The 27,533-nt window shown below is 54.0% G+C and overlaps 1 protein-coding gene across 7 annotated transcripts in view; it reads left to right on the forward strand.

Moving 5' to 3' along the window:
• MLXIP (MLX interacting protein) overlaps positions 1–22,707 on the forward strand; it is a 60,261-nt gene extending 37,554 nt beyond the window's left edge. Inside the window, exons 2-18 of one of the 7 annotated variants that reach the window (XR_014302583.1) lie at positions 5,741–5,847; positions 6,581–6,666; positions 8,035–8,124; positions 8,506–8,547; positions 8,882–9,053; positions 9,712–9,801; positions 10,463–10,554; positions 11,503–12,154; positions 12,578–12,699; positions 12,819–12,972; positions 14,403–14,527; positions 15,024–15,125; positions 15,227–15,354; positions 15,615–15,738; positions 17,294–17,423; positions 18,008–19,931; positions 22,341–22,707. Coding sequence is in view for 3 of the 7 variants with exons in the window: in XM_082698381.1 (XP_082554507.1) it covers positions 5,741–5,847; positions 6,581–6,666; positions 8,035–8,124; positions 8,506–8,547; positions 8,882–9,053; positions 9,712–9,801; positions 10,463–10,554; positions 11,503–12,154; positions 12,578–12,699; positions 12,819–12,972; positions 14,403–14,527; positions 15,024–15,125; positions 15,227–15,354; positions 15,615–15,738; positions 17,294–17,423; positions 18,008–18,129 (2,338 nt within the window). In the remaining 4 variants the exon portion in view is untranslated. Of the gene's footprint in view, positions 1–5,740; positions 5,848–6,580; positions 6,667–8,034; positions 8,125–8,505; positions 8,548–8,881; positions 9,054–9,711; positions 9,802–10,462; positions 10,555–11,502; positions 12,155–12,577; positions 12,700–12,818; positions 12,973–14,402; positions 14,528–15,023; positions 15,126–15,226; positions 15,355–15,614; positions 15,739–16,651; positions 17,021–17,293; positions 17,424–18,007 lie in introns of those variants that run through there. The other 6 variants (XR_014302584.1, XR_014302585.1, XR_014302586.1 and 3 more) reach the window with 6 other exon arrangements.
• The last annotated feature ends 4,826 nt before the right edge of the window (positions 22,708–27,533 follow it).

A 27,533-nucleotide genomic window follows, 5' to 3' on the forward strand; every position in this document is an offset into this window, starting at 1 on the left:
GGGCCAGCTTACTGATCAGCCCTCTTTTCCCTGCCAGAGTGCCGCACGGTTTGGGAACTGAAACAGAGCAGTTGGTCCGCAGCAGCACTATTCGTAACAGCCAAAAGGTGAAACGACAAATGCCCATCTGCGAGTGCAAGGATAAGCACGCGTGGTCTGTCCCTCCAGGGGGATGGAATTCCGCCGTGGAAAGCAGCGAAGGACCAGCCCTTGTTACAACGTGGATGGCCCTTGAAACTAGTGTGCCTAGTGAAAAATGCGACATGCAAACCACATATTTAATCATTCTGTTTATATGAAGTGTCCAGAAGAAACAAACCAGAGAGACAAAGTAGATTAGTGGCTGCCAGGGCATGGGGAGGAGGAGATGGGGAGTGACTGCTCCATGGGTACAGGCTTCCTTTTGGGATGATGAAAACTGTTGTGAACCTAGGTAGCCCCGATGGGCACATAGCATTGCAGATTGCTTAAAGCCACTGAATCATCTGCTTTAAAATGGTTCAAATGGTAAGTTTTATGTTATGTATACTTGATCACAATAAAAAAGAGTCAATAAATGGTAGCCAGAATGTTACCTTTATTTTTTTTTTTAAAGATTTATTTATTTGACAGAGAGAAGGATCACAAGTAGGCAGAGAGGCAGGCAGAGAAAGAGGGGAAGCAGGCTCCCTGCTGAGCAGAGAGTCCAATGCGAGGCTTGATCCCAGGACCCTGAGATCATGACCTGAGCCAAAGGCAGCGGCTTAAGCCACTGAGCCACCCAGGCGCCCCAGAATGTTACCTTTATTGTTGATCAGGCTGAGGGTATGGCTTACAAGTGAACCGCAGACTGCCTTTCCAGGCGTCTCCGGCAGTCCTGGACTAGGACAGGCCCCATCCCCCACCCCAGGCTCTGCAGGAGCAGAGCAGGACAAATGGCAGCTTGCTCCCAAGAGGAGAGGCAGGGACGGGCCGGGACCGCCCACTCCGGATCCTCCTCCTACACTCCCTGCTGACATAACCCACGCTGCTAGGCTGGGTGGGAATAAAGGAGAGGCAGGGCTAGGGATAACTTGCTATTGGGTGTCCAGGAAGCATTTTGAGGAATGGGGAAGAAATATTGCCCCATAACAAGCAAGGATGGTTCAGTGAACAAATGAATGGGGCCCCCCACTCTTCTGGGACCTGTGGCGACAGATCCTAGAGCCCTCTGCCTGCTTTCTTTGGAGAGAATGGTCCGACTGGGAGTTAGGAGCTAATCCTACCTGGGACGGACAGAAGACAGAAGTCCCCTCTTGGGTCCACCTACCCCCAGTTCTTCTTAATTTCAGCTCCTGTTTGTGTAAAGCTTGCACTTTAATTTCCATTCCAAAGCAGTCTCTTGCCAGACCTCTGAAGAATTCAGTTTGCTAGTCCATCCAACAACAGTCTTTTTTTTTTTTTTTTTTTTAAGATTTATTTATGTATTTGAGGTGGGGAGGGGCAGAGGGGGAGAGAGAGGATCTCAAGCAAACTCCCTACTGAGCACGGAGCCAGCCCCATGCCGGGCTCCATCCATGACCCTGAGCCAGAACCAAGAGTCAGCTACTCAATCAACTGGGCCCCTCCAGGCACCCCCCCCCACCACCACCACCAACAGTTCTGAGAGACCTTTGTTGTACTCTGAATTACCTGTTTCAGGCGGTGAGCCTGTCTTCCAGGAGAGTGTCCGTGACCGGGCAGCGGGAAGATTTTTCATTATGGAGGTTAACAGTCACTTAGTAGCTCCATATTTAGAAGCGCCTCCCATGTGCCAGGCATTGTGCTGGGATGAGTCAGCCCTAGACCTTGGCCTTCCTGTAGTCTGGGGAGAATCCGGGGTCATTCTTCTGACAGGGAAGCCCATGGGGTATGTAGGAGGGCAGTTTGGGGAGGTGAGGCCGGAAGAGGGCTTTGTTTATTGAGGCGAAGCCAGTGGTCTTAAACATTTTTTGTCATGTGTTTCTGGTTACTCTTTAAAGAAGGAATGTGGTGGGGCATCTGGGTCGCTCAGTCAGTTGAGCATCTGGCTTGATTTTGGCTCATGTCCTGATCTCAGGATTATGAGATCAAGCCCTAGTATTGGGCTCCGTGCTGGGCACCTGCTTAAGATTCTTTCTCCTCCTCCCCTCCAAAAGGAAGGAAAGTAGCATACTCTTGAGTTAGACCAAGAAGGACTCCATCAGCCATTTCTGGAGGATGAGTGAAGCTGGGGCAGGGTTGGGGGAGCAGAAATCTGACTGCAAATGCTTTCTGGGGCCACTGCTCTGGAGAGCGCTGCCAAAGGAGCTACGAGTCCCTTTTACAAGTGTGTAGAGCAACCCATCCCCAGTGTGTTCCCTGGGAAACTAGACTTTGGGTGCCCCCCCATGATAAGGGTCTCAGTCCAGGTTTGGTCTGTGGATATCTGCATAAGGAATGTCTCCTCTTCCCTCCTTGAAGATTGATGATGACATCAGTGGACCAAAGGCTCTGAGAAGCCCATCGGTGAGGAGACTTAAAGAAATTTACCCCCCATTTTCCTAAAAATGTGTCTATGGAGTCCTTTTTTCTCTGTAGTACTTCGATATATAGAACTGTTTGTGCTGCTTTTTCAGACCTTGTCTTGAAATTTCTATGGGCCAGGGGTGGTCAGTCACCATAAAAAAACATCCTAGACACTGCTCTTTCACTGTCTCTAGTTCTGTGGGCAGCTTAGGTTTGGGTTTTGGACTCACTTCTTCGTGCTGGTTGAGCACCCCCTGTTGACTGTTGAGATATTACAGAAACCTGGGACGACAGTCGGACAGCAGTTGGACGTTCTGGATTCCTACGTATTTGTGCTGAGGTTTGGCCAAATTTGATGTAAACATCAAGGAAAAGTGAACCATTTGAGCAGGCAAGGAGGAAGAACGGGAGAACCCCACACTGCCCCCTGTCCAGTTTGGTTTCTAGCTCGCAGAGTTGGAGCTTCCTTTGTATCTTCCCCTCTTCACTTTACGAAATCGAAGCTGCCGGCGTGATCTGACGTCTCTGAGGAGATGGTCTTGTGTGCACGTTAGCCACTTTTTCTTAACAAGCAGGGGTAAGAGTTGGTCTGTAGTTAAGCACAATGGTTGGTTCTTACAGAGCACTCGGGACACCAGAGATTTTTCTCTTCCCTGGACTCCTCATTCGCATGGCGTCCCTTCTGCTTCTGTCGTCCGCGGTCATCTGTGTAGCAGCAAACACCCTGGAAGGATTCCACACAGAGAGTGACCTTTGAATCCTGGCTTCAGCATAAGAAAGCTGTCAATTACGGAAAAAGTGTCTTTTCTCTCTTTAAGGAAATTAAAAAACAGAGACACAGTTTTCCGTTTTGTTTTGTTTCTGGGAACCACCTGCCTAGCTAGATACCAAGTTGCTGGAAGGTCTTACAGAAGAGGGGAGAGAGGGTTGGTTTTGCCAAGTTGTGGAACCTAATCTACTCTGCCGTGTGCTCTGCTCTCCAGCCTGGTGTCAAGTGTCCCACACGTGCGCCGCACCCCCCACAGCCCCCCCCCACCACAGGAGCTCTAGACTGGGTGTGTGGTTGCTCACCCCAGGGCCACCACAGGCTTGCAGAAGAGCAGCAGGGGCCACCCCCTGGCTGAGGTTAAGCCTGTCTCCTTATCTTCTAGGTGGTAGCTGAAATGTCACCTCCTCCGGAAAGCCTCCCCTGACTATTCAGGCTGGGTTGGTTATGCAACTCTGTGCTCCCACAGCCCTCTGCTCTTCTTTGTGGACCCTCAGCACAGGGGCGGGGCCTCACGTGCCCCATCTGTTCCTTTCTCCCATTTGTAGCGCTTGTCCTTTGTCGAATGCATGAGTGAGGGTCTCTGCCTTCCAAGCTCTGAGACAAGGCTGCCCTCTGTCCTGGTCTTTGTTCACTAGTATCAAGGGTGGGCCTGTGGGTGTCACTTTTTTCCTCCCCTGGAGGAGAAAGAGCCACATGACAGTGGAGGCAAACACAAAGAACTTTTCAAGTCAGATGATGTTAAAACTCAGGCCTTTCAGTGGTAACTTAAGTCCAAATAGTTGAGATGGCTATGTATGATGTATTTTGCGGTAGGGTTTGCCAGTTATATGTGTCTAAGTGTATATGTATATGTACACGATCCTTATCAAAACGCTCAGGAGGAAATGGCATTATCCTGAGTTTACCCAGGAACTGGGTGTCAGACAAGTTACCTGACCGCAAAGCTGCCTGGTGCACACGCGATGCAGCAGAGGCTTGAGGCCTAGCCACTGGCTGCTGAGGCTGAGGGCGAACAGACCACTTGGAGGTGGCTTAGGAGTACCTTCGGACTGAGCAGAAGTGGCAAAGAAGGTGTCTGATGGGTTGGAAATGTCCAACCCTTTGAGCTGAGGCTGTTGCTCGGTCTGTCCCTCAGACTCTGTGAGGACAGCCCAAGACGTTTTCTCTCTGGGACTCCCAGCCTTCTGCCCCGTGTGAGCCAAACCCCGGCTCGCTGGGATAGGTGCAAGAGGCACGAGGTCTTTGCCAGGTGCCCAGCCAGGGGCTTTGCTTTTAAGCCTAGTTCTCAGGTTCATACAGGGCTTATGGCTTGGGGGCTGTCTTTGGAGACCAGTTGCTGTTCCTCGCGAGGTCTTTCTGAGTGGGTTTGCAGAAGAGGCAGGGCTGTGGCTCACAGCCAGGTAGAACCACCAGAACCCACTAGGGTACAGACTGAAGATCTTGCCTTGTCCATCTCAAGCCTTCTGGAAAAAGGAGCCCAGTGTCAGCTGCCCTGCCCAAAGTTGGCTTTTGACATAGCACGTGGCAAACTAGACTGTCTGAGAAGCCCCTGCCACTGGGGAGTGACTCGCCTGCGGGTGGCTGGGGTTCAAGGGCTCCATAGCTCATCCAGAGAAGAATTATTCCCAGATCCTGCTATGTGCCGGGGTCTGTGCTAGGCACTTGGGGGATAACACCTAACAGGTCCTCCCCTCGGTGAGCTGCCGGGCACTACATGCAGCTGTGGGTGTGGGTACTGCCCTGTGGGGGGCGGCTGAGTGCCACCTTTGAATTTGAGTGGTCCTCCGGGAACCCTGAAGGAGTCCATCAGCAGCCTGGAGGAGGCCAGTGCCAGCACGGAGGAGATGCTGTTGGAGGAGGGGGCAGAAGGAGGCCCGTGAGGAGGGAGGACCATGGGTGCACAGGACTGGAGGCAGGAGAGGCCAATGGGATGGTTTGTGTGCCTGCATTGTAAATGCCTTTTGGGGACTGGTGACAGAGGAGGTGGACCAGGGTAAAGGAGCTTGGCTTTTACTTATTTGCTGGCGGATTTCTTTCTTTCTTCCTCCCACCCCCTGCTTTATTGGGTTGTAATTGACCTACAACATTGCATAAGCTGAGGTAAGGTGTACAACATGAAGATCTGATACATTGAAAAATCAAAAGATTTTCTAACTTTTAATTATGGAAAATTTAAAAGGTGAACATCGGCAGACTAAGACAGTGAACCCGTGTGCCATCATCCCATTCCAGCACCTACCAATGCGTGGCCAGTCCTTTCCCCGCTGTGCACTGACACCGTCACCACCCCCACTCCCACCTCCCCTTTCCCTACTGCTGATCACTGAAGAAATCCCAAAGTGACTGGTATCTTCTGTCAAGCCTAGCCTGTCTCTTATGATGGATTAATCCAGAATGTTGAGGCCTGGAGTGAGTGGGTGGCACTTCTCCATTTCATTTCATGTTCAGAGGAACCACTAAGTTTCCCTTCTTTGTCTTACCTTTCAGTGGGAAGCTGGTATCCCCCAAATGGAAGAATTTCAAGGGCCTGAAGCTCCAGTGGAGAGACAAGATCCGCCTCAATAATGCCATCTGGCGGGCGTGGTATATGCAATGTGAGTGCTACCCGGGCTTTTGGCAGGAGGGGCCTGCGGCGGCCCCCGAGGCCTTGCGGTGGGTGGGACCTCCAGGTTCACAGTGGTGCCCAGAGCCCACTTTTCAAACATGATGCCTCAAAGGGAAGCCTCTCTTGGGGAGTCTGCAGCAATTGGAAAACCAAGCCAAATCCTAATGAACTAGATAATTCTCAGGTGTCAGGCCCAGGGGGCCCGTCATGTGGTCTGTGTCGTGTAGCTGCCCATAATCTGCAGGAGACAGATGTGTTAGCCCAGTGCTCACAGCATAATGTGCTCACTATTAGGTTAGACGCTTGGGTCCAGGTTGTAAAGGCAGAGGCGGGAGGGCTTAGTTCTCTCCAGGGGAGTCAAGGATGTTGTAGAAGAGGTGACATTTGAAGAGTCAGGGAATAGTTCCTGTTTGCAGCAGGTGGAAGAAGATACAGACCCAGGCCATGTTTATTCTCCACCTGGCTTCATGCCAGTAGATCCAATGATCTTTGGGTTGGGGCATGCTTGGGTTACTGACCCATGGGTACTGAACCCTTGGGTTCTTACCCATGAGTTACTGACAGATTCTTTTCCTTTATACTCTGAAATCTCATTTTCAAGAGAAGGAAAAGGAAAGAACACTTTGGAGGGTCCCACTCTAAGGGGGATGTGGACAGAGGAGGCAAGGGCTCCTTCAGGGTTCTTGGTCATAGTGATGATGTTTCATCCTTTTTCTGCCTAGATTTGGAGAAGCGCAAGAATCCCGTGTGCCACTTTGTCACTCCACTAGATGGCTCTGTTGAAGTAGATGAGCACCGCAGGCCAGAGGTACTTGGCTCGCGGCCATCAGTAGCTGGAAAGGATCGGCCCTCATCAGGAGGAAGCGACTCTCCCAGGGCCCGGAGCAGGGGTTGGATTCTGCAGCAGTCGGGGTGGTGTGGGGAGAAGGTCTGGCGGCGCCGCCCTGCAACCATGTTGATGTTGTGACAGCCCACAGAGGCTCCCCTCTTCTCAGGCTGGGCTGACCCAGAGCACTCAGGGGTTCTCCCGCTGGGACTTACTCTCCACAGTCCCTTAACACTGGCCTTTCCCTGGAAGTCAAGGGAGAGATCTGGGCTCCTTACAAGGCAGTTATCTTAACAGTTAAAGAATGACCTCAAGATCTTTCTATGTGGAGATGGAAAGATGCTGAAGAAATAGTAAATGAAAAAAAAAAGTTGTACAACAGTATTTTAGTAACTTTATGTTAATTTTTTTAAAAAGCGTGTATCTGCATGATTGTGTGTGTAGGAAAAGTCTAGAAGGATACACCGAAATCCTTTATTGGGTGCTGCTTCTGGGGAGGGTGATTAGAGTGAGGCAGATATCCTTTATACCCTCCTGTGTTGTTTGAATGATATCCCGGCCTGTCTTACTGTTAGGATAAAAGGGGGAACCATTAGAAAGTAAAAGACCCAGTGAAAGACCCTTTTGGTGGTGGGATGTGATCTGGTATTGGACAATATTAAGGAATATCATTTGGTTGGGTCTGGTGATGATATTGTATTGTTCACTGTGAAGATTCTTTACTGTCGGACACATAATGAAGTATTGTTAGGTGAAATTATATGGGCCTTATGATGTGTGGGACTTGCTTTAATATACTCCAGCCATAAACAAAAAGGAGCCTGAAAGTGAGGCGGGCTCTCTGAGGAGCTCGTAGCTTCTTTGACACCCGAGCTCTTCAGGCATATCGTGGAAGGGGCTCCCCTGCGTGATGGAAAGTTTGAAGTAGCTGCTCTTAGAAGCCACTTTCCATCTAAAACTTCTGTGATTCGCCATTTGTTTTCACCCTTTGAAAATGTGGCAGAGTCTCCTGGATAAGGGCAGGTAGTGCGACCCGTGGCTCTTTGTAGGGCTTTTTCAGTGCCCGGGTGGAGCGCCCTTTCCCTCTGCCCGGCCCAAGCACTCTCTGACCCACGCGCCAGTCCAGACGCTTAGGAGCCATACTGCCGAAGCCGCACTTCATTATCTGAGGTCATGAAATAAAAGCCCGTCTTTGGGGTGGGACACCCTTTGTGAATGAAATTATGTGCATGTGGGAGGGTTCTCTGAGTTGGATTGCCCAGGGCTGACTGCCAGCCTTTATTTTCAGGTCAAGTTCTGCCAATCAACCTAGATTGCCCTCTTTTGATTCCGACCCACATCTCTTCACAGGCCATCACCACAGAAGGGAAGTACTGGAAAAGCCGCATTGAGATAGTGATCCGGGAGTATCACAAGTGGAGAACCTACTTCAAGAAAAGGGTATCTGGCTTAGACTCCCAGAACAGCATGTTCAGGAAGCCCCATAGGGGAGAGAGAATCTAAGTCTATGTTCTGACACTGGCCCCCAAGGCTGTGACTCCGTCACTGGCCCTGGGGAACCCAGCATTCTAGCCCAGCCCAAGTGATGGGCCTGCTTTGGCCAAGTTATCTGTGGTCTCAGTTTCTCTGGCTGTTAGTTACCCCACAAACACTGGTTGAGAATCTCTTCTGTGCCCAGCAGGGGCCTGGAAATGGCAGAGAGCAGGATCTCTCATGTGCCTCTCAGGGAGATGAGCCCTAGATGCTTCCTTGAGGAGAGGCTGAGGGCCTCATCCCCTCCCAGGACCCTGGTGACCACCTTGTCTCCCCTTTTCTCCACAGCTACAGCAGCACAAGGATGAGGACCTTTCCAGCCTGGCCCAGGTGAGTGAGCTTAGGGGCCATGAGGACCCTCACGAGAGCCCTCCTTTGACAAGAAACGGGAATGATGTGGGTGGCCCGACAGTGAAGCCTGCAGTAGGAGGTTGTGGGGACAAAGACTGTCCCTGCAGCTCCAGGAGGGGCCACCTCCATTCTCGCACGGAAGGCATGCAGGCTAAGGAAACAGGCCACTTCTTCCTGCTCTGCACGCTCCCCTCGTGTTTCACAGCAGCCCTTGCAGCTCTCTCCGATAGGGTAACATGATGTGATTGGGAATTCTGAGGTCACTAGTGTCCCTCTGATTTTTCCTCCCTCCCCCTGTCCCTGTTGGCGGTAGGATGATGACATGCTTTATTGGCACAAACGTGGGGATGGATGGAAGACCCCAGTCCCCATGGAGGAGGACCCACTGCTGGACACAGACATGCTCATGTCGGAATTCAGCGACACCCTCTTCTCAACACTTTCCTCACACCAACCGGTGGCGTGGCCCAACCCCCGGGAAATAGGTAAGCCATCTCTAGATCCTTGACCCTGAACACACAGCTGGCTTCCTTCTCTGGCATCGCTTCCGGAACCTGGCCCCCCGGGGCAGGATTGGCCAACTTTGCTGGCATCTGAGGGCCACATGCACTGAGTGGGTGAAGACTGCAAATAGGCCTTCCTGTGCAGCTGTCAGGTCGATGGTACCCCTGCAAGAAGCCTAGGATTTAGTCTGAATCAATTTCACATTTCTGACACTGTCCCCTCAGCAGAGGTTTTGTGCTTAGGCCAACTGACAGGGCCTTTGACTGAGGGGGAAGAAAATCAGAAGCATTGCTGGGCATGACCTTTTGCCTGGTCGAAGTCAGGCATCCAGTTAACCCCTCAGGGAAGAGCCCACAGCCTACCAGTTAGAACTGGGGATCTCTGCGTCCCAGCAGTATCTGTTCCCTGACACTTTATCTTTCTTACAGAAATTCTCTTTCTTTCTTTCTTTCCTGCCATCTGAGGGTGGAGAATAGCCACAAACCCACAAGAAGGTAGAAATTCCTGCCATCTGCCTGCACATCTCCTTGGAAGAATCTGAACAGGGCCAGGAGGATCCAGTCCAGGCCTTTTATGTGTTTTCACAACATTGTCTGAGAAGGCAGAATGATTCCTTTGTCTCCTTTCTGATTCTTACAGCACATCTGGGAAATGCAGACATGATCCAGCCGGGGCTGATTCCCCTGCAGCCCAACCTGGATTTCATGGACACTTTCGAACCCTTCCAGGGTAAGGACATGGGGCAGGAAGAGAGCATGGCCACCTGGATCTCCCTTTGCCCAGGATAAAGCACACTGGTGTTTCCTTTTCACAGAGGGAACTGTTAGAATGAGCAAGAGGGAAGACTTAGAATTTTTCAGAAATATATATACTTATATTTATATTTATATTTATATTTATATTTATATTTATATTTATATTTATATTTATATTTATATTTATATTTATATTTATATTTATATTTATATTTATATTAGTAGGAGTTGCAAGGTCTGGGAAGCTTTTCTGCAGCAGGGTTCTCTCTTAAAAAGAATCACCATTCTGCGGACTCAGATTCTCAGGTTTGCCCAGGACTGTAAGCAATTCTCCCTAGAGGCAGCAGAGGGCGCTGGCAACACAGCCGCCTCCCAGCAGTGTCCTGCAGTTAGAACTGGGTTCATAAGGGCTGCCAAACACCCGGCCTGGGAGTATTTCAGACCCCACACTAGTTGCCAGCATGAGCAGGTCCAATCAGAGGGCCTCTTTCTGCAGAGTTACCTCAGCGGGGGAATGCCCTCTGGCCATGGCATTCCTCTGGGTAAGATAGGGTTCAGTGCCCGATTTATTTGGATCTTAATTCAAGGATATGATGGGCACATAGAGCTTAAAAGCACCTGATGTTGTCTTTCAGACCTCTTCTCTTCCAGCCGCTCCATTTTTGGTTCCATGCTGCCTGCTCCTGTCTCAGCACCTGCACCAGATCCCAACAGTCCACCTGCTCAGGTAGAGGGAGCTGGGGCGAGGTGGCCAGGGCGAGGCTAATGAGTAACTGCGCAGCCATAAGCAGAGTGCTACCGCTCGCTAGCTCTAGTGCTGAACAAACACACACGATGTGTGAAAAAGTTACTCTAGCCCTCCTTGAAAGCAGCCATAGATCTCCGAAAGGTAGGAGCTATCTGTAAACATTGGCTCCTGCCTGAGGCTCCACATAACCGGTGTGCAGTGAGCTCTGTTTAACCAGTTAAGAAAGAATTAGCAAAGGAAAACATGGATTGCTAATAAACAGAAGCTCCATAAAAAGAGGTTCCTCTTTTACTTTCTACTTAACAATTAACACAGGCTGGTTATCAGCCGCTGGGGCTGCAGAGCCCATTGAGGCACCGCTCTTTGCCTGCAGGGGCTCTCAGGCTGGTACCCGTATCCGGTTAGACACAGAAACCTGGCCCCATCTTCTTCCATCTGGCTCTGGGAAGAATTTCTTCTATAGAGACTGAGATCTTGACAATTGATTCCTTATAGCGTTTCCCTTTTAGGAAGAGGTGACCTCTAGAAGTTGATACGTGAAACTGTCCTGAGGGAACCCCATGAGCAGCTGTGCTCCAGGCTGCCTGTGCTCTGTAACAGAAGATGGCCGGGACTTTGGGGGGACCCCTGCTGGACTCTAGAAACAAGATATTCCCAGGCCCAGAGCCAACTGGGCGCAGACAGACACTTTGTCTGAGCTCCGCATTATCATTTAGTCCTTAATGGAAACAAGACCCCTGTGGACGCCTGGAGAGACACAGCTCCGTTCCCCCCCAGACTGGCAGAAATGGGAACAGGAGCCATCGCCCTGTCCCTCTGTCGGAAGGTTCTGCTCAGGTGCCCAGCATCCGTTGTTGGACTTTGTGGTGTGTTGTACCAGGAAGTGACAGCGACTTGTGTGATCCAGCATTTGTCCTCCTTTCCTAGGAGAGCGTCCTGTCAACCACAGTTCTCCCTGCCGTGAGCCTCCCTGATGGCCTCATAGCACCTCCTACAGCCACCGCCCTGGATGCCGCGGATGGAGAGGGCTGTGAACAAGCTCCCCGGCCTGGAGACCCCTTTATCCAGCCCACAGACTTCGGTCCCCCTGCACCACCACTGAATGTCTCTCAGCCTTTCCTGCCCGTGTTCACCATGCCCTTGCTATCTCCCAGCCCTGCCCCAGCACCTGCTTCTCCTGCCCTGCCTTTAGCTCCGCCCCCTGCCCCTGCCTTGAGCCGCTCGGCTCCACCTACCTTCCTGCAGCCGAAGTTTGCGGGCGCCAGCAAGTCACCCTCCGTCATCACACACACGGCCTCTGCCACCCTCACGCATGATGCATCTGCCACCACCTTCAGCCAGAGTCAGGGCCTTGTCATCACAACCCAGCACCCCACGCCCTCGGTGTCCCCCTGTGGCCTGGCGCTTCCTCCGGTCACCCGGCCTCCAACTGCTGGGCCTCCCCAACCCTGTTTAACATTTGTGCACCCCAAACCTGTCTCTCTGACTGGGGGAAGGCCCAAGCAGCCCCCCAAAATAGTGCCTGCTCCCAAACCAGAGTCTGTGTCCGTGGTACTGAAGAATGCTTGCATCGCCCCAGGTGAGTCAGGTGGAAGGAAGCCAACGTCTGATCTCCCCTCCCCGGGGCTATGTCCTTGTCTCCAAGGCTTGCAAACTTATGACACACACACACTTGTGAAACGAAAGTGTTCCAGTCTACCACGTGTGATCTCGTCTGTTGTCTACTCTGTGGTGTTCTTTCCAAGTTAGTTCTCAACCGAGTTTGAAAAAGCACCGTCCAGGTGGTCTCTTTCCTGGGCCTGTAATCTGTCCTCTTGGAGGAAAAGTTGCAAAACAAATGTCAGATACAAAACCAGTGGTTTTGTCTCTCTGTGGCCTGTGGTGAGAGAGGTGACGTCTGAGCAGCAGGGGAGGGGTCTGTGTTGCTCCTGGGGGCCCCACAGGCCTGGGCTCAGCAGACCCCCACGACTCCGGGCCTCACTGTCACTTCTTGTTCTGGCAGCTGCCTTTTCAGGACAACCACAAGCGGTGATTATGACATCAGGCCCTCTGAAGAGAGAAGGGATGTTGGCTTCTACCGTGTCCCAGTCCAATGTGGTCCTCATGCCTGCTGCTATTGCCCGGGTGAGGAGGCCCTAGGCAGACCCTTCCTATCCTTATCACCTCAACATGGCCCTGCTTTTGGGTGGTTCTTACCTGACATGACTGTGGTTGGAGGACCTCCCTCTCCTGTGTCACCTCAGGCTCCTGGAGTCACGGAGTTCCACAGTGGCATCCTGGTGACAGACCTTGGCCACACCACGAGCAGCCAGCCGGCGCCTGTCTCTCGGCTCTTCTCTCCAAGCACAGTACAAGACGCCCTGGTGAAGGGCGAGCAGGTCCCGGCCACGGGTTCCAGTGAGTGTGCGCTCCGGTCTGAACGGTTGGGACTTCGTGAATGAAATGAGCACGCCCGCACCTGGGTCAGGGAGACCACCCATGGGGTTCCCCAGGGTTGGGGCGGGACTGTGCAGTGAGGTCTTAGAAGCCTGCCCGTGGCCCACGCTGGGGAGTGCTCAGCCAGTGGCAGCTCACCCCAGGAGCAGGAAAGGGGCAAGCGTGTGCAGGGCAGGTGACCGATGCACTTGGGGAACACCACTCTGACCCCCTTCAGAAAGGCCTGGCTCAGAGCTGCCGGTTCTGATTGAGAAATGGATTGAGGCTGTCAACGCTTTCCAGAAAATGGGAACCACCCAAGCTTGTCTCCACATCAATGTGGTCATCCCTTAGTTTTCAAGCCCCTCACATCTGTTGAGCCCATTTCCACACCGTGGGTCTTCCATCAGCAGGAGGCTCGGGGGAGAACTGATTGTGCCCAGTGAAGAGCCATGGAGCCCGGGATAAAGGAGTCGCCCAAGGCTGTGCCCCTGGTGGTGGGGTAGAACCAGAACCTAGGCTTCCTCCTCTCAGTTGCCCACTAGGGAGGGAGACCAAAGTTGCCTTGTCTCAAGTAAAAGCTGGGCATGGCCGCTGCTGGAGCTCCGTGCTGAACAGTCTGGGAGATGAGCAGGGCTGGTCTCCGCCTACAGAGATGAGACCGTAGAGGGACTTGTCCAGGGAGGCTGGATGAATGACGGCCTCCAGCCTGGACAGCTAAAGACGAAGACTGGTTGGTTACAGGTCAGGCCTGTACGGTGGGGTCAGGGCTCAGGCAGCCTAGCATTACCCTGACTGCCGGGACGCAGAACACGGGGCACTGGAGCCACGATGGGAAACTGAGCAGCAAGGCAGGGAGGTGGTCAGCGCCGCAGAAAGGAGTGTGCGGAGGCTCTCTGGGCAAGCGGGCGGGGCAGCCCTAGGCGACTCCAGGGGCCTCCTGAGAGTTGCCAGTGACCGGGGCACGGCTGGCATGGGAGTGGACAAGATTGAAAATACAAGAAAATGTATATGTAGAGTTGAAAGAACAAGAATGAACAGTTTTGTATACTGGACACGCAGGGTAAGAGTCTCACAGAGGCTGCGGAAACTGCAGGTGGCCTCCAGGTGGCTTGTTAATAGGTTGGATTAGCAGTCAGGCCTCCTCTCGGAACTCTCCATGCCCCAAGAGCTATTGCTGGCCAAGCTCAGGCCGTATTGCCACCCCACGTCCAGCCAGCCTTCATCAGGCCTTGTCCACACCTAATCTTGGGAGGTTGGCAAGGATTTCTCCAGTTTTTGCTCTGGGTTCACTGGGGGAGGTTTCAGATGGGTTTCCGGGTTTGGGACTTGCGGGGATTCCCTTCCTTGGTGAACACTGTTTCAACTGCTGTGGCCAGCCGTGTCCTAAGAGGAGTCTCTGTTCTTCTCAGGTCGAGATGGCCCAAACTCAGGGCAGGCCTCTCCATGTGCTTCAGAGCAGAGCCCTAGTCCCCAGTCTCCCCAGAACAACTGCTCAGGGAAATCTGCAGACCCCAAAAATGTGGCTGTTTTAAAGGTATCACAGGTCTCTCTTGGGTCTTGATTTCCTTGGAGCGATGGGGGTAGGGGCAAGGAGAATATCAAGGGACCGCTGGGGCTGCTGTGTCCCTTACGAGGGACTCACAGGAAAGGAGCAGCACAGATCTGGCCGATGTTCCAGCAGGCTAAGGTACCATCAGGAACCTGGATGTTTGCTACTTAATCTGGAGATAGGTCAGCGGCTCCTCCCGTTGCCCCACCTGCTAGACAGCCCTGAGCCCTGGACCAGCCCCGAACCCTGTAGCATGCGGGAGGTGGTGGCTGTAAGAACTGGGTCAGCGAGGAGTGGGCCGAGGGGGGCTGCGGAGTGCTCCTCAGCAGCAGTCATGGCCCCTGCCCAGGCCTCCGTTCTGCAGGCGGGGTTTTCTAGCACCCTGTCCTGCTCACTGTTGCCCCCGAGTCGCAGGTGGGAGGGAGGGGCAGCAGCCCTGCAGGGCACCGTGTGTCACAGCCACTGCCTGATTCTCCAACAGAACCGGCAGATGAAGCATATTTCAGCTGAGCAAAAAAGACGCTTCAACATCAAGATGAGCTTTGACACCCTCAACAGTTTGATCTCTAATAATTCCAAGCTGGTGAGTGGTGTCAGGTGGGCGGGGAGCCCCTGTATTGGCCTCGGCACCGGCTGGACAGGCAGGGTGGCTGCTGTGCTGTGACCCCGCCACCCCTCTCCCAGACCAGCCACGCCATCACGCTGCAGAAGACCGTGGAGTACATCACCAAGCTACAGCAGGAGCGGAGCCAGATGCAGGAGGAAGCCCGGCGGCTGCGGGAGGAGATCGAGGAGCTCAATGCCACCATCATGTGAGCTTGGGGGCGTGGGGCCCGGCCTGGTACCTCATCCTCTCGCGTGCATGTCTCAGAGACAGGAGGGTCGTTTGTGGCCTTGTCACCCATAGCTGCCTCTCTGTTGTCGTGCTTTGGGCTCTTGTCCTCCTCCTCCTGGGGCCTTTCCTCCTGGGCCCACAGTGGCCAGCAGCGGCTGGCCCTGCCACTTGGAGCGCCAGGGTCCAGCTTCACTGCCAGCCGCTCTGAGTGTCCTCTGATCCCTCCTGTTGTTCCAGCTCCTGCCAGCAGCTGCTCCCTGCCACAGGAGTCCCCGTCGCCCGGCACCAGTTCGATCACATGAGAGACATGTTTGATGAGTATGTGAAGAGCCGGACCCTGCAGAATTGGAAGTTCTGGATTGTATCTTTGCGTTTTCTTTGTCTCCCACCCCTACTCTGTGCACTGAAACAGCAGCCCCTACCCACCGTTCCTTTCAAGAAATTCTATATAAATGGTTTTCGTGAGTTCACCCAACAGGCGCTGTACAGGGGCCTGGCCTGGCCCACGCTATGAAGTGGGGCTGTCATTGGTGACTGTCCAGGCTTGGAGCTTGCTGGGGAGGTTGAACAGCCCAGCTCTGCTCTCTGCCTGCTTGGAAAATAAAGATGCTTTATTGCAAGGTGCCAGAGCCACCAGCTGAGGCCATCCCGTAGGGAAGAGGTAGGATCTAATCGCACATCCTGGCGGCCGTCTCGGTCCTTGCAACAACAACGGGCTCGAGTACTGCCAGTGGCGTAGACGGGAAACTAGGGCTCATAAATGACTAAGTGGCAGAGTCAGGATTTGAAACCAGCTCCCTGCAGGCTGTTGTCTCGCTTGGGCCACATGGTCTTAGATGCTGTTGTGAGGTACATTCACCAGCGTGCTGGGGTCCGTCCCTGGGACCAAGACCTATCTGTGCTCAGCCTTCCAGATGTCAGCAGGGCCCCTCTGGGGGGCAGCTCCTACCCTGTCAGTGCCCTTCCAGTCACCTCTGTGCCTCATGTGCACGCATGGTGGGTTGGCTGTGTGTCTTCACCTTGTTGCTGACAGACTGAGGAGACGGCCGTTTGGGAGCAGAGCCAACAGCGCACACGAGCTCTGTTTCCTCTGCTCTGCCCGGCTTACTCAGCCTGGCTCTGGCCCTTATCGTTGGTGGAGTGAGGTGGCAGCTGGGGTGCACCAGGGCCTCTTTGGTAAAATGGCATGTTCCTCATCTTCAGCCTCAGCTTGGGGGACCAGGGGCACCAGTGTGGTTCAGATCAGGGAGAAAATGGACCTCATGCCTTTGCAGAGTTGATTGCCCAGGATGGTTTGGGAGACCCACACAGAACGTGACTGAGAGCCAGCACGTGTGTTTGTCACGAGAAACACGGTCCACCCTGCGGGCTGCGGTGCGCCTCTGCTGTTCTTTTTTTTTTTCTTTTAAGATCTCATCCATTTATTTGACAGACAGAAATCACAAGTGGGCAGAGAGGCAGGCGGGGGGTGGGGTGGGAAGCAGGCTCCCCGCTGAGCAGAGAGCCGGATGCAGGACTCAATCCCAGGACCCTGAGATCATGACTTGAGCCGAAGGAGAGGCTTAACCCACGGAGCCACCCAGGCGCCCTGCACCTCTGCTATTCTTGCCATCATCCACAGACTGCTGGCTTTCATGCCGGAGTGCTAGGACGTGTCCCACACCGAGGAAACATCTCTGTCCCTGCCTCTTGTGGTCATTAAGCTGGTGCTGAGTTAGATGGAAAGATCTCAGGGGAACGTGAGGTTGCATCTCCCCGGATCACACTCCCTCACCCAGTGTCAGCAGTTACTTGCCGCTCCCAGGGGAAGCTGGTCACGGGCCAGCCAGTAGCTGGACTTGATTCTCCCACCCCTGGTTACATGTTCGCTGGCCCTCCTCCTCGCTTACCTTTTCTTTAACCCACATGCTGTACAGTTCAGTATCATCATCAAGCCGCTGTTTGAGTCCTTCAAGGGGATGGTGTCCACCAGCAGCCTGGAGGAGCTGCACCGGACGGCGCTGTCCTGGCTGGACCAGCACTGCTCCCTGCCCGTCCTCAGGCCGAGTGAGTCCGGGGCTCGCCGGGACCCTCGAGGATAGTCCAGGGGGGAGGAGGGCCTGTGAGGATAGTGCAGATCTAGGCGGCCCACGGGCAGCCGCATCGGCACAAGGTGACGCTGTGTGGGAGGCCCCGGCCAGAGATGCCAGCTGCGGGACAGGGGCCTGGCCCCCATGCCACTCCTTTGCTTCCTGTCGTCCCTGTGCGTCTGGGTGCTCAGGGCCCCTTATGCTTACTGAGCCCTGGCTGTTCACCAGGCCCCGGCCTCAGTGGTTTCACGTATGTTTTCTGATTTAATTCTTACCACGGACAAGTCTGCGCGCGTATCCTGAGGGGATGGAGGTGGACAGACAGGAGGAGCTTGGGATTCCCTGCTCGTCTGCGGGAGAGGAGACAGGGCTCACAGTTATCCTGGAGCCGAGAGGCTTTGCTGGCCTTGGTCCCTCAGCGGTGCTCAGTGTGCCTCCTCCTCCGGTGGCATGAGAGTGACCACACGCGTTTGTGCGGGAGACCACGCGTGCTGTCCACTGCGGGACTTAAAGCGACTGCGGGTGCCGGTGGCCCTGGCCTAATCTGCCCCTTCTTTGCAGCGGTGCTGGGCACCCTCCGGCACCTGAGCACCACCACCTCCGTCCTGACGGACCCATCCCAGCTGCCGGAGCAGGCGGCACAGGCTGTCACCAGAATCGGCAAGACACCGGGGGAGTCTTAGCAGTGCCTCGCGGGCACGCGGCCACACAAGATGCCACGGAGGCTCTTCCCTGCCCACGGAGAGGACGCTGCACCCCCAGGCCTCTCCTGACGCCGAGCTCAGGGCCCCCCTCCAGCTCCACCGGCCCACTGGGCCCCTCAGAACGCTGCGCTCAGGTCTGAAGCAGGTTCGGGTCCTGCCGACAGCAATAGCTCGTCTTTGGGAACCCCTTGCTGTGAACTCTTACTCAGCGACCTCATCGTGACCTCCCCTGCGCTCAGGCAACCCAGACAGTGTCCTGTCCTACTGGTGGCCTAAGCAGGGAGTAGATGGGACAGACAGTCACGGCCTGCTCCCGGGAGCTAGGAAGCACAAGGGTTCCTCTTTGGCTCTGTGCTCAGACGTAGGATGCTGGCTCCTGTCAGCCCTGGGCCCTCGGATGGCTCTGAGCAATTTCCTGAGCTGCTCTGACTCTCCTGGGGGGGCAGGTGGAAGGCCCCTTCCTCTTCTCTCAGACTCTGGCTTTGTAAGTAGGTTTGGACAGCAGCTCAGGCTCGCGCACGGAGGCTGCTTCCACCGTGTGGGCCGCCAGGCAACCCCAGGCCCCGTGGGAGGAAGCAGTGGACGTGGGTGCACACGCGGCGAGGAGAGCACAGCAGTGCAAAGCCGCGGCTCCGGCCTGGAACCCCTCGGGCGGCGCTGCGGGCGGCAGCCACACGGCAGTGTTTTGAGAACCGTGGCGGGGACTCCGGCGGGGCCTCCCTGGGCACCACCTCACCACGTGGCCCTTGTTCTCCACCTTCCTCCAAGCTGCAGCCTCAGACGAGCCAGCAGCGTTTGGGGGACGCACACAGCCCTCAGGGTGTAGCATCCGAGAGGCCAGACTCCACGGTGCCGCCAGCGGGCTGTCATCTTGTCTGGATTGTTCAGCCAGGAGTCCCAGACCATAACAGTTCTCGGACCAAAGATGTCACCACACCCAAAGTCTGTCCCATGTTGTGTTTAGAGGAAGAAACAGAATGTTGCTGGGCAGCGCTCTGAGGCAGCTGGCCTCAGGGCTGTCTAGCCTCTCCCATATCAGACGGTGAAGAATTACACTCCTGTTTGAACAAGGCAGAAGGATAGCTGAGGGCAACAGGCTGCTTCTGAACGTGGGACTTGCACTTGGAGTGTCCAGGCCCAACCTCTTGCCGTGTCTGCAAGAGGGGGTGCAGACGGACGGCGGGCGCGCGCTCTAACACTCAGGAAGCCCAGCCAGGGGAACCTCCTCGTCGAAAGAATGTGCTTTTAAACGTCCTGCTGTGAAGTTCAGAGGGTCTGCGGGCTTTCCATTCAACCTCTGTCCTCCCTGCCAGAGATGGAGCCTGGGCAGTGCCAGGCAGACCGGAAACCCTGGGGTAGGCTCTGTGGGGGCTACCAAGGGCCACCTCCTGCAGCTTGGATCTACTCGGAGGCTCCCGTGGGTTCCTGGAGGCCCGCTGAAGGTGCTCGGGGGGCAGCCATCCCTGCCTCAGCCTCAGTTGATGGAGGATGGAAGGGGTGTCTTCCCCCTACCGCCCGCCAGCTGTGCCACCGTCTCGCTGCAGGTCACCAACCCGTCACCCACTCCCATCTGTGCTTCAGCTCCGCACAAGAGCAGCTTGGCGGCACCCCTCAGCCTCTCCAGAAGCCGTGTTTACAAGCCTCCCAGTTCACTCCCCTGAGGGGCGAGCACAAGACGAGGCTGGGCTGATCCTTACTGTCCACTGGGAAGTGGTAAGAGAACTTCTCCTTCACCCCAGGATAAACATGAAGTCGCCCTTCAAAAGGGGAAGACCACCATGGTAAGAACTCACTAGGGTCAGAAGGAAAAACACGAGATGTCCCTAGCTGTAAGGGCTTGTGGGGGGTCATGAGTGCCATCCTTCCCCAGTACCTGTGCCTTTGTAAACCGTGCGGATGGCCGTAATGCTTGGCCCACCAAGACCTCTCCTAAATTAGTAACCTTCTCCCCACCCTGTGCTGGGAGTCTTTTTTTTTTTGTTTTTTTTTTTAAGTCTATGGGTATATAAAATTGGCCTCTTGGCTTCTTCGGCCTACCTCTCCTCTTCCTTTTGCTGAATTAATGTTCATGATTCTGTTTTGTTAAATATTTAAGGCTGTTAGGTCACGTGAGACTTTGAAGGGTATGTGTGTGTTCGTGTGTGTGTCCTGGCAGACTGTTAACTAGATGCGTGTTTTTGTTTTGAGACATTTACTTAAATCCATTTCTCTTGGTGCTCACGGTTACCCTGGCTATAGGGCTGCAAAGCTGTATCTCTTCCCACAGACGTGATCGTTTCATGTCCCAGAATCATTTATTTTGGAATCTTGCTTGATGAATCTGGCCAGACAGAGGGGCCCAGCGTGGGTGCAGGGACAGCGAGACCACCCTGCCGGAGGCCTCCGGGACCTGCCGACCACAGGGCTGTGCTTTGTTTACACTCGTTTTCACCCCTGCCCCTGCATCTGCTCCCATAAGAGAAATTTTTAAATGCTGACACTTTGGAGAATAAAAAGAATCAATTTGAAAAGGAAAAAAAAAAAGCTTGCCTGGCACATAAATCTTTGAAAAGCATTTCTATGAAATCTTTCTGTGCCATCAACTCCCGAAACACTGCTGCCTGCTCTTTCACGATGAGTGGGAAACAGAGGGACAGGGCAGGTGCCACCATGGGGCTTTCTGAAAGTTGGTGGGCCCGTCCCTCCCATCTCTGGCGAGTTGCACAGCAGCAGTCACCCCCTCCCCCAGGAGGGCCCCAGCCCATGCATCCTGGCTGCTGTCTAGCCAGATTTTCTCACATGAGAGCAGCAGTTCCAGCATCAGAAGTTAGAGTTAATGAGGTGCCAATGGGCATCACTGGCTCTTGTCAGGAGGAAGGGCTGGAGGGCAGGGAGCCCCCAGCACCGCCCTGTTCCTGGAGCCTCTGCAGGAGGAGGAGTGGTCCGTGGTTGTCCATGTGTCCTTGGGCTCCCAGCTTCATCTGCTTCCTGCCCTTGTGACCTGATGGTTGGGCCTGAAGGTTTTCCTGCTCTGGCTATAGAAATAGAAACTTGGACTCTGAGCAAGCATGGCCCCCCAGGGTGGTGCCAACCCCCTTTGTGTCGCCCCAGGTGAGGGGGTATGGTCGCAAGTGACCAGAGAGGTAGGAGGAGCAGGTTCGTTGTTCTAGGATTACAAGCTGTCAGTCCAGCTGCAGCACCGGTCGCTCGGCGTGGTTCCGCGCTGTCCTCAGGGCCCTCTGCCCCATGCCCAGGACCCCCCATGCCGTGGACAGGCTGGCCCGCTCTCTCTCCTCTCTCTGGTGTAAAGTTGCCTTTCCCTGGAGACCTCCTGCCTCCGATTATGCACTTTGGCAGTGATAACCCACCCACCGCTCATGGGAACTCAGCTTTGCCAAGTGTTCCCTCGGTTGTGGTCTCACTGGGGGAGAGAGAGCTGGGATACCCAGGTGTGAGCGACACGGCAGCCACGGGCCGGGGTCGACGCCTCAGTGCCCCGATACCGCGAATGGGTCCTCACCACGTCTGAACGTGGACAGGGGGAGAAGAGGGTTAGCTTGGAAGCTCAACACCTGTTTGTAACATTCAGTAGTCTCCGTGGCCTTGACCCTCCTGGATCCGAGAGGCTGCAGGAGCAGGAAGGAGACTTCCAGCCTACTGTGTACCTCCAACAACTGCCCCATTTTCATTCCCTTCTGAGGAGTTGGCTTTGCTTGGCTCATCAGGCAGGGGGCTGTTTCCTTGTTGGGGTTTGTGAAAATCAGCCTTTGAGAAAGAAAAGGGAATTTTCATGTTGAGTGTTGGGTGTGTGTGTGTGTGTGTGTAGTGTACGCACGTGCACGTGCTTGCGCAAGCCCACCTGTGTGTGTGCACTTAATGGAATTTTATTTTTGCGAAATTCCTTTCCAATTATGTAGCAGAATTCACCTCCGTTTCCCAGTCAAACTTTTGGTTTCACGGTCAACCCTGGGCATCACTAATTTGAAGAATTCTCTTCTGGGTTTCTGAACAGAGGTGTGCCCCTCCCAAGGCTTGAGACTGTGGAGGGCTTGGGAGAAGCAGATCCATTTCCGTAGAGTTTGTCCTGCAGTTGAAGAGTCTGATGGGCTCAGCCCGGGGAGACACAGTTCCCAGATCGTGTTTCTCACGGGGCAGCTTGAAGGCAGCCTCTCTCCCCGACAACGCCACAGCGCCCTGCTGTTTCTCTGCAGAGTCTTCTCAGGAGGCCCAGGAAAGGAGACTTTGTTCATCTACTTATTTTGGAACATCACGGCTGAGCCACCACGTTCTCTTCCTTTTCCTGCTTCCAGTTCATTGTGTAAATGGTTCCTATTTTCTGTTGTGAGCTTCGGTGATTGTGTCAGGGCTCCGCTAGGAGACGGTCTCCCCTTGTGGTCCGAACAGCACAATCGAGGAGAGCCTAGTCCCTCGGAGGCTCCCTCAGGCTGCGCCATCCAGACACCATCCTCCATGCTCCGCGGTCGAGAAGCACGTTTCCACCAGCTGTATTCAACACTACAATGCAGTTTTAAAACTATATTTGCATCCAAAACAATAAAAAGCTGTATTTTTTTGAAATGCCTGTGATGGTTTTTCTTAAATGCTCCCTGTCGGGCTGTGGAAATGAGGATACCGGGAGATCCGAACACGGTGACGCTCAGACTGGCTTACTCGGTCTAACCTTGAAGGTGGTGGGGTGGGGGGGAGCGGGTTGGTGAGGAGAGAGGCCCCAGGTGAGCAGGGGGTCCTGAAGAGAGGCTGCTGGAAGAACCCATGACAAAAGCCCCACATTACTGATGCTCGCTGTGAATTCACCAGGGCCTGGTGCTCCAGGCCTTTCCCGGGTGGCTGCAGTTCAGTGGTGCTTGTACAAACTGCCCACGACCCCATCGGAACCCAGGCAGCCAGCACCTGCCCTGCACACGTGAACAGGGTGGCTATGAGGTTCCCATAAAATCCTGTCAGAGAGCTCAGTAACCCATGAAGCACTGTGCTTAGAAAGCTTCGGTTCTCGTCAGCATGGCTAACACCGGCCCCAGGGCTAAGTCAAGGTGATGGCCCCTGGAGGCCGTGGTCTCCCTGCTAACCCTGCACCCAGAGGTGTAGGAAAAGGAAGGGAAGTTGACCGACAAAGATGCTCTTTGTTGTGCTGAGAAGATTCTGATGATCTCTGTTTAATTTAGAAGCTTCTCTCTTCCATATCATCTTCCTGCACCCACTACCCCCCGTCTCCCCCACCGCAGCTCCTGGGGCTTGAGAGGTGACCCAGTGAGCTGAGTCACACTACCTCCTGCAGGCGGCCTGGCCGCTGCCAGCTTGTCTCCCCAAACAGCTGCCCAGATCCAGATCTCTGACTGAAATCCCGTGGGTTGGTACACGGGCTCTTGTCTGATCAAACCCCATGCCTCCCCCAAAGAAAAACGTCTCCATGACACAAAGCAAGATTTGGGGCCGTAAGAACAGGAGGCCCTACAAAGAAGCGAGTGATTCACAGACTCCCCTGGGAGAGACTTGATTTCCACTGAGCAACAGATGTCGGCTTTGCTCTTTTTTAAGTTTTCGAACCCAGCTCCATGTTATGTATGGAATCTTCAAAGATGCTCGGGACATAATTCATAATTCGGAGAAGAGGGTTGAGTTTGGATAGGCCGGGAGTGGGGAGACAGAGCAGAGGGAGCGAGACAAATGTGCTGGAGACTGTCCCCAGGCATCAGGCTCCGGGCTCCTCAGGGAGCCCCTGGGTAGTTCCTGACCTGGCAGTGTGGCTCTTCCCTTTTCATAGAGGAAGAAGTCAAAGTCGTTCCAAAGTGTCAAGGCCGCACGCCTCAGAAAAGGCTAAAGGATTGGGGGTTTTTGTTTTTGTTTTTTTTTGACCTTGTACTTGGTGTCCCCACCCACCATAATGGGAGGATTATCCTTGCCCTGTCCTCCTCCCCTCCCCCCTGCTCCCCACACCGCGTCTGCTCAAGTTTGTCTTCTCGCTCTCTTCCAGATGTGGTTATGTGATCCACTTCTCTCCATCACCACTGCTGTCACCAAAGCTGAGTCTCCATTATTTCTAAACCAGGTCACGTTAACAGTGTCGCCCTCACTCTTGTCTTGTGGGGTCTGTCACAGTCACTGGGAGCTTGGAAAAGCCCAGGTCCAGTGGTGTCACTCCCGTGCTCAGTCCATCCACGGCCTTCCAGACGAGGGCCGAGCCCTAGTGGCTTTCTCCCACCCTTCCCACCGCCCCCACCCCCGCCGCCATCTCTTTGCCCATCTGGCCCCTACTTGCCTTCCCGACCTCATTTTTGCTCTTTTCTGTTCTCCGAACTACCATGTTTTGGGTGCCGTTCCAGTCTTTGGGTTTTCCAAGGCCTCTTTCCTCTGCCCAAGCCTCTCGCCATCCCCCGGCTCACTCCCATTCTTTCTTCCAGTCCCAATCTGTGGACCTTCGTTCTTCAGAAACCAGCCCTCACGGCCCTGCTTCCCCGATGTACAGGCGCACACATGCACGTGGAGTCAGGCCTCAGAGCACCCCTGTGTTGCTCAGGACGCCGGTCGTGTTTATCACTGTCATTTGTCTTCCCCAGCAGGTACCGAGGCCCGTCGGGACAAGGATGTGGTGCCGATGTTCACTGCCACGCCCAGCCCAGAGCCTGTGAGAATTCGGGAGAAGGGAAGGGGGCAACTAGCCGGTGCAGAGGTCAAGCTGGTGTAGATGTTGACCAAGGTCAAGAGGTTGACCCCTGAGAGTCCATTTTTAATATAAAACATCAACTCCAGCAATTGAGATAGCAGGTATAAGAAGAAGCTCTAACTGGCATTTAAAAGCCTTTCCTCTTGGATGTGGACGTGATTATTCTCCAGGACCCGTTTACTTTCTTTTCATATGTCAAGATCTGAATTTAGCCTCGTGTAGGACGATGTGAGTGCACATGTCCTAAATTTCAGTAAGCGTGCCTTTTACGTTTTTATTTCGGAAAATCTCCCGCCTACAGGAGTAGAGGGGCTAATACAAGGAGTGCCCTCTTACTCATCGTCCACGTTAACAGCTGCCAACTCGGGGCCAGTTTTGTTTCCTATGTACCTCACCCCCGCCCCCATTTTTTTTTTAATATTTTATTTATTTATTTGACAGACAGAGATCACAAGTTGGCAGAGAGGCAGGCAGAGAGAGAGGAAGGGAAGCAGGCTCCATGCTGAGCAGAGAGCCCGATGCGGGGCCAATCCCAGCACCCTGGGATCATGACCTGAGCCGAAGGCAGAGGCTCTAACCCACGGAACCACCCAGGCACCCCTACCCCCATTGTTTTGAAGCAAGTCCCAGACACCATGTGGGTTTCATTTGTTAATAGTAAATGCACTTCTTAGTACCATTTACAGAAGCTCATATATGCCTGCGTTGTGGTCATTTAAAGGTTCCTAAAGGCTTTGTCAAAAGCTACAAAGTCACAGTTAATAAGAAATCTGAGGACTGGAGAGTTCTTATTGATCAGATTTTCTGTTTCACTGAATCATTAGCTAGAAAACCCTTATTGTTTAAAGAGGCAAAAGCTTTCTAAGATAAGAGTCTACTTTCCTGCCTTAATGGGTTTGGTGCAGCAAACAATCTAATCTCTTGATCTCGTCTGACTGATTTTCTTTCCTGGGGGACGAGACCAAGCTGTGCTGGCTGGGCTCCACGACAGACCAGCGGTGAGAGTGGGGCCTCCGTGAGCAGGAGGTCGAGTCCTTCCCACCTGCCCCCTCACCTGTCTGGCAGCCCCGATCCCAGCCTGGGTGTCTCCTGCGTCCCCAGCCCACCCATCGGTGTCACTGAATGACCTCGACGGGGATACGTTCAAGCAGCTCCGGTTCCGTGCCTCTTAGCCAGCACCCGCTGGGGGGTTGCCCAGCTGTGCCTTCTTTGTCCCAGTCCTTGATCAACAAGTGTGTGTGGAAGGCTCAATTCGAACCCAGCTCGGGGAACACCGCAATGACTTTATTGGAGACAGGATCATCGGGGAACACCCAATGACTTTATTGGAGACAGTGTCACCGTCTTGATACTGAGTGATGGGGGTAAGCACGGGAGGCCATGAGGTCATGAAGGCACGCCAGGAACCCATCCTGGGAGGGGCTAGGAAATGTCCCCGAGGTAGGTAGTGCCTGAGCTAGGAGCCAGTGGGACAAGGTAGGGTCCCATTCCTTGCCTGGGCAAAGGGGCAGAGCCCTCAGGGAAAAAGAACAGGCTCCACCGGAGGCAAGCTCTGCCCAGGCTGACACCTCCATTGAGGGAGCCTCCCCGCCGCCCCCCCAACCTTCCCCGCTGGGGCTTTTTCTCCTTATCTCTCCTGCCTCGCTGTTTTCTCCTTTTCCTATTGACTCACTCTCTAGGCACCCGTTGCTCGTCCTCAGGTCTCTCTGCTTCTAACCACCATTTCTTTAACTTTCAATTTCCCCTGCCTGGGGCCTGTTCAGCCCCCAGTATTCTGCATCTGGCTACGTGCTATTGCCAGCCCCCCCCCCCACACCGGGGCCAGCCGAGACTTCTGATATCCCTCCCTCATCTCTCTTCCCCGCTTCCCCGCCCGGGTTCTTCCATCCCGTCATATCCAACCTCTGATCTGTGGTTGAATCCTGTCAGTGACCCCTCCAGGTAGCCACAGGTCCACTCCTCCCCGCTGCCACTGCCACGACCCGGAGGGACCACCATAACCTCCTACACGTGCCACTTCCTGATGCTCATCACCAGTCCTTCACAGATTTAGAGTGACCTTATTAAAGACACTTAGGACACACTGTGTCCTTCCCCGGCTCAGACTTCCAGTGGTTTCCTGCTGCATTTCAAATAAAGTCCGAACTCCTCACCATCTGGCCCCTACCTGCCTTGGGCGAATGACAGCCTTTCTGGGCCTGAAAGTCCTCATCTAGAAAACGTGGATAAAATTCACACCCACCCCACTGGGTTGCTGGAGGATTAAGCCAGCCGGGTGTACAGTAAGCCCCTGTAACGTGAGCTACTTTTGCTAATCTTCGTCTCTCTTCCCCACATTCTTCCCCCATTCCCAACACTGTACCCTCTCCCAACTCTCCTGGATTTTAATTGTGCTACCATGAAGCCCATCCTCCTTTTTAGTACTCTGGGGTCATTCGGATTCTCCCTGCCGCACTGCATCCTGCCTGCTCCCTTTCATTCACTGAATCTCGTGTTGTGAATTCTTTCTGCGAAACGTCACCAACTAGGGTCCCATTCCTTGCCGCAGAATAGGCGGTATGGGTCAGAGCTAAGAAATATCCCAACAGAACCTTCCTAGCTCACTCCGGTCTACAGTCAGGAAATAGCATTCAGCTTCCTAACACTCATCCCTTTTTCAAAAACCTGCCCTCCTCCCAGTACTTCAGAACTTCCTATTCTAGGGGCGCCTGGGTGGCTCAGT

Source organism: Mustela nivalis (genome assembly GCF_964662115.1).
Source record: "Mustela nivalis genome assembly, chromosome: 14".
Classification (NCBI taxonomy): domain Eukaryota; kingdom Metazoa; phylum Chordata; class Mammalia; order Carnivora; family Mustelidae; genus Mustela; species Mustela nivalis.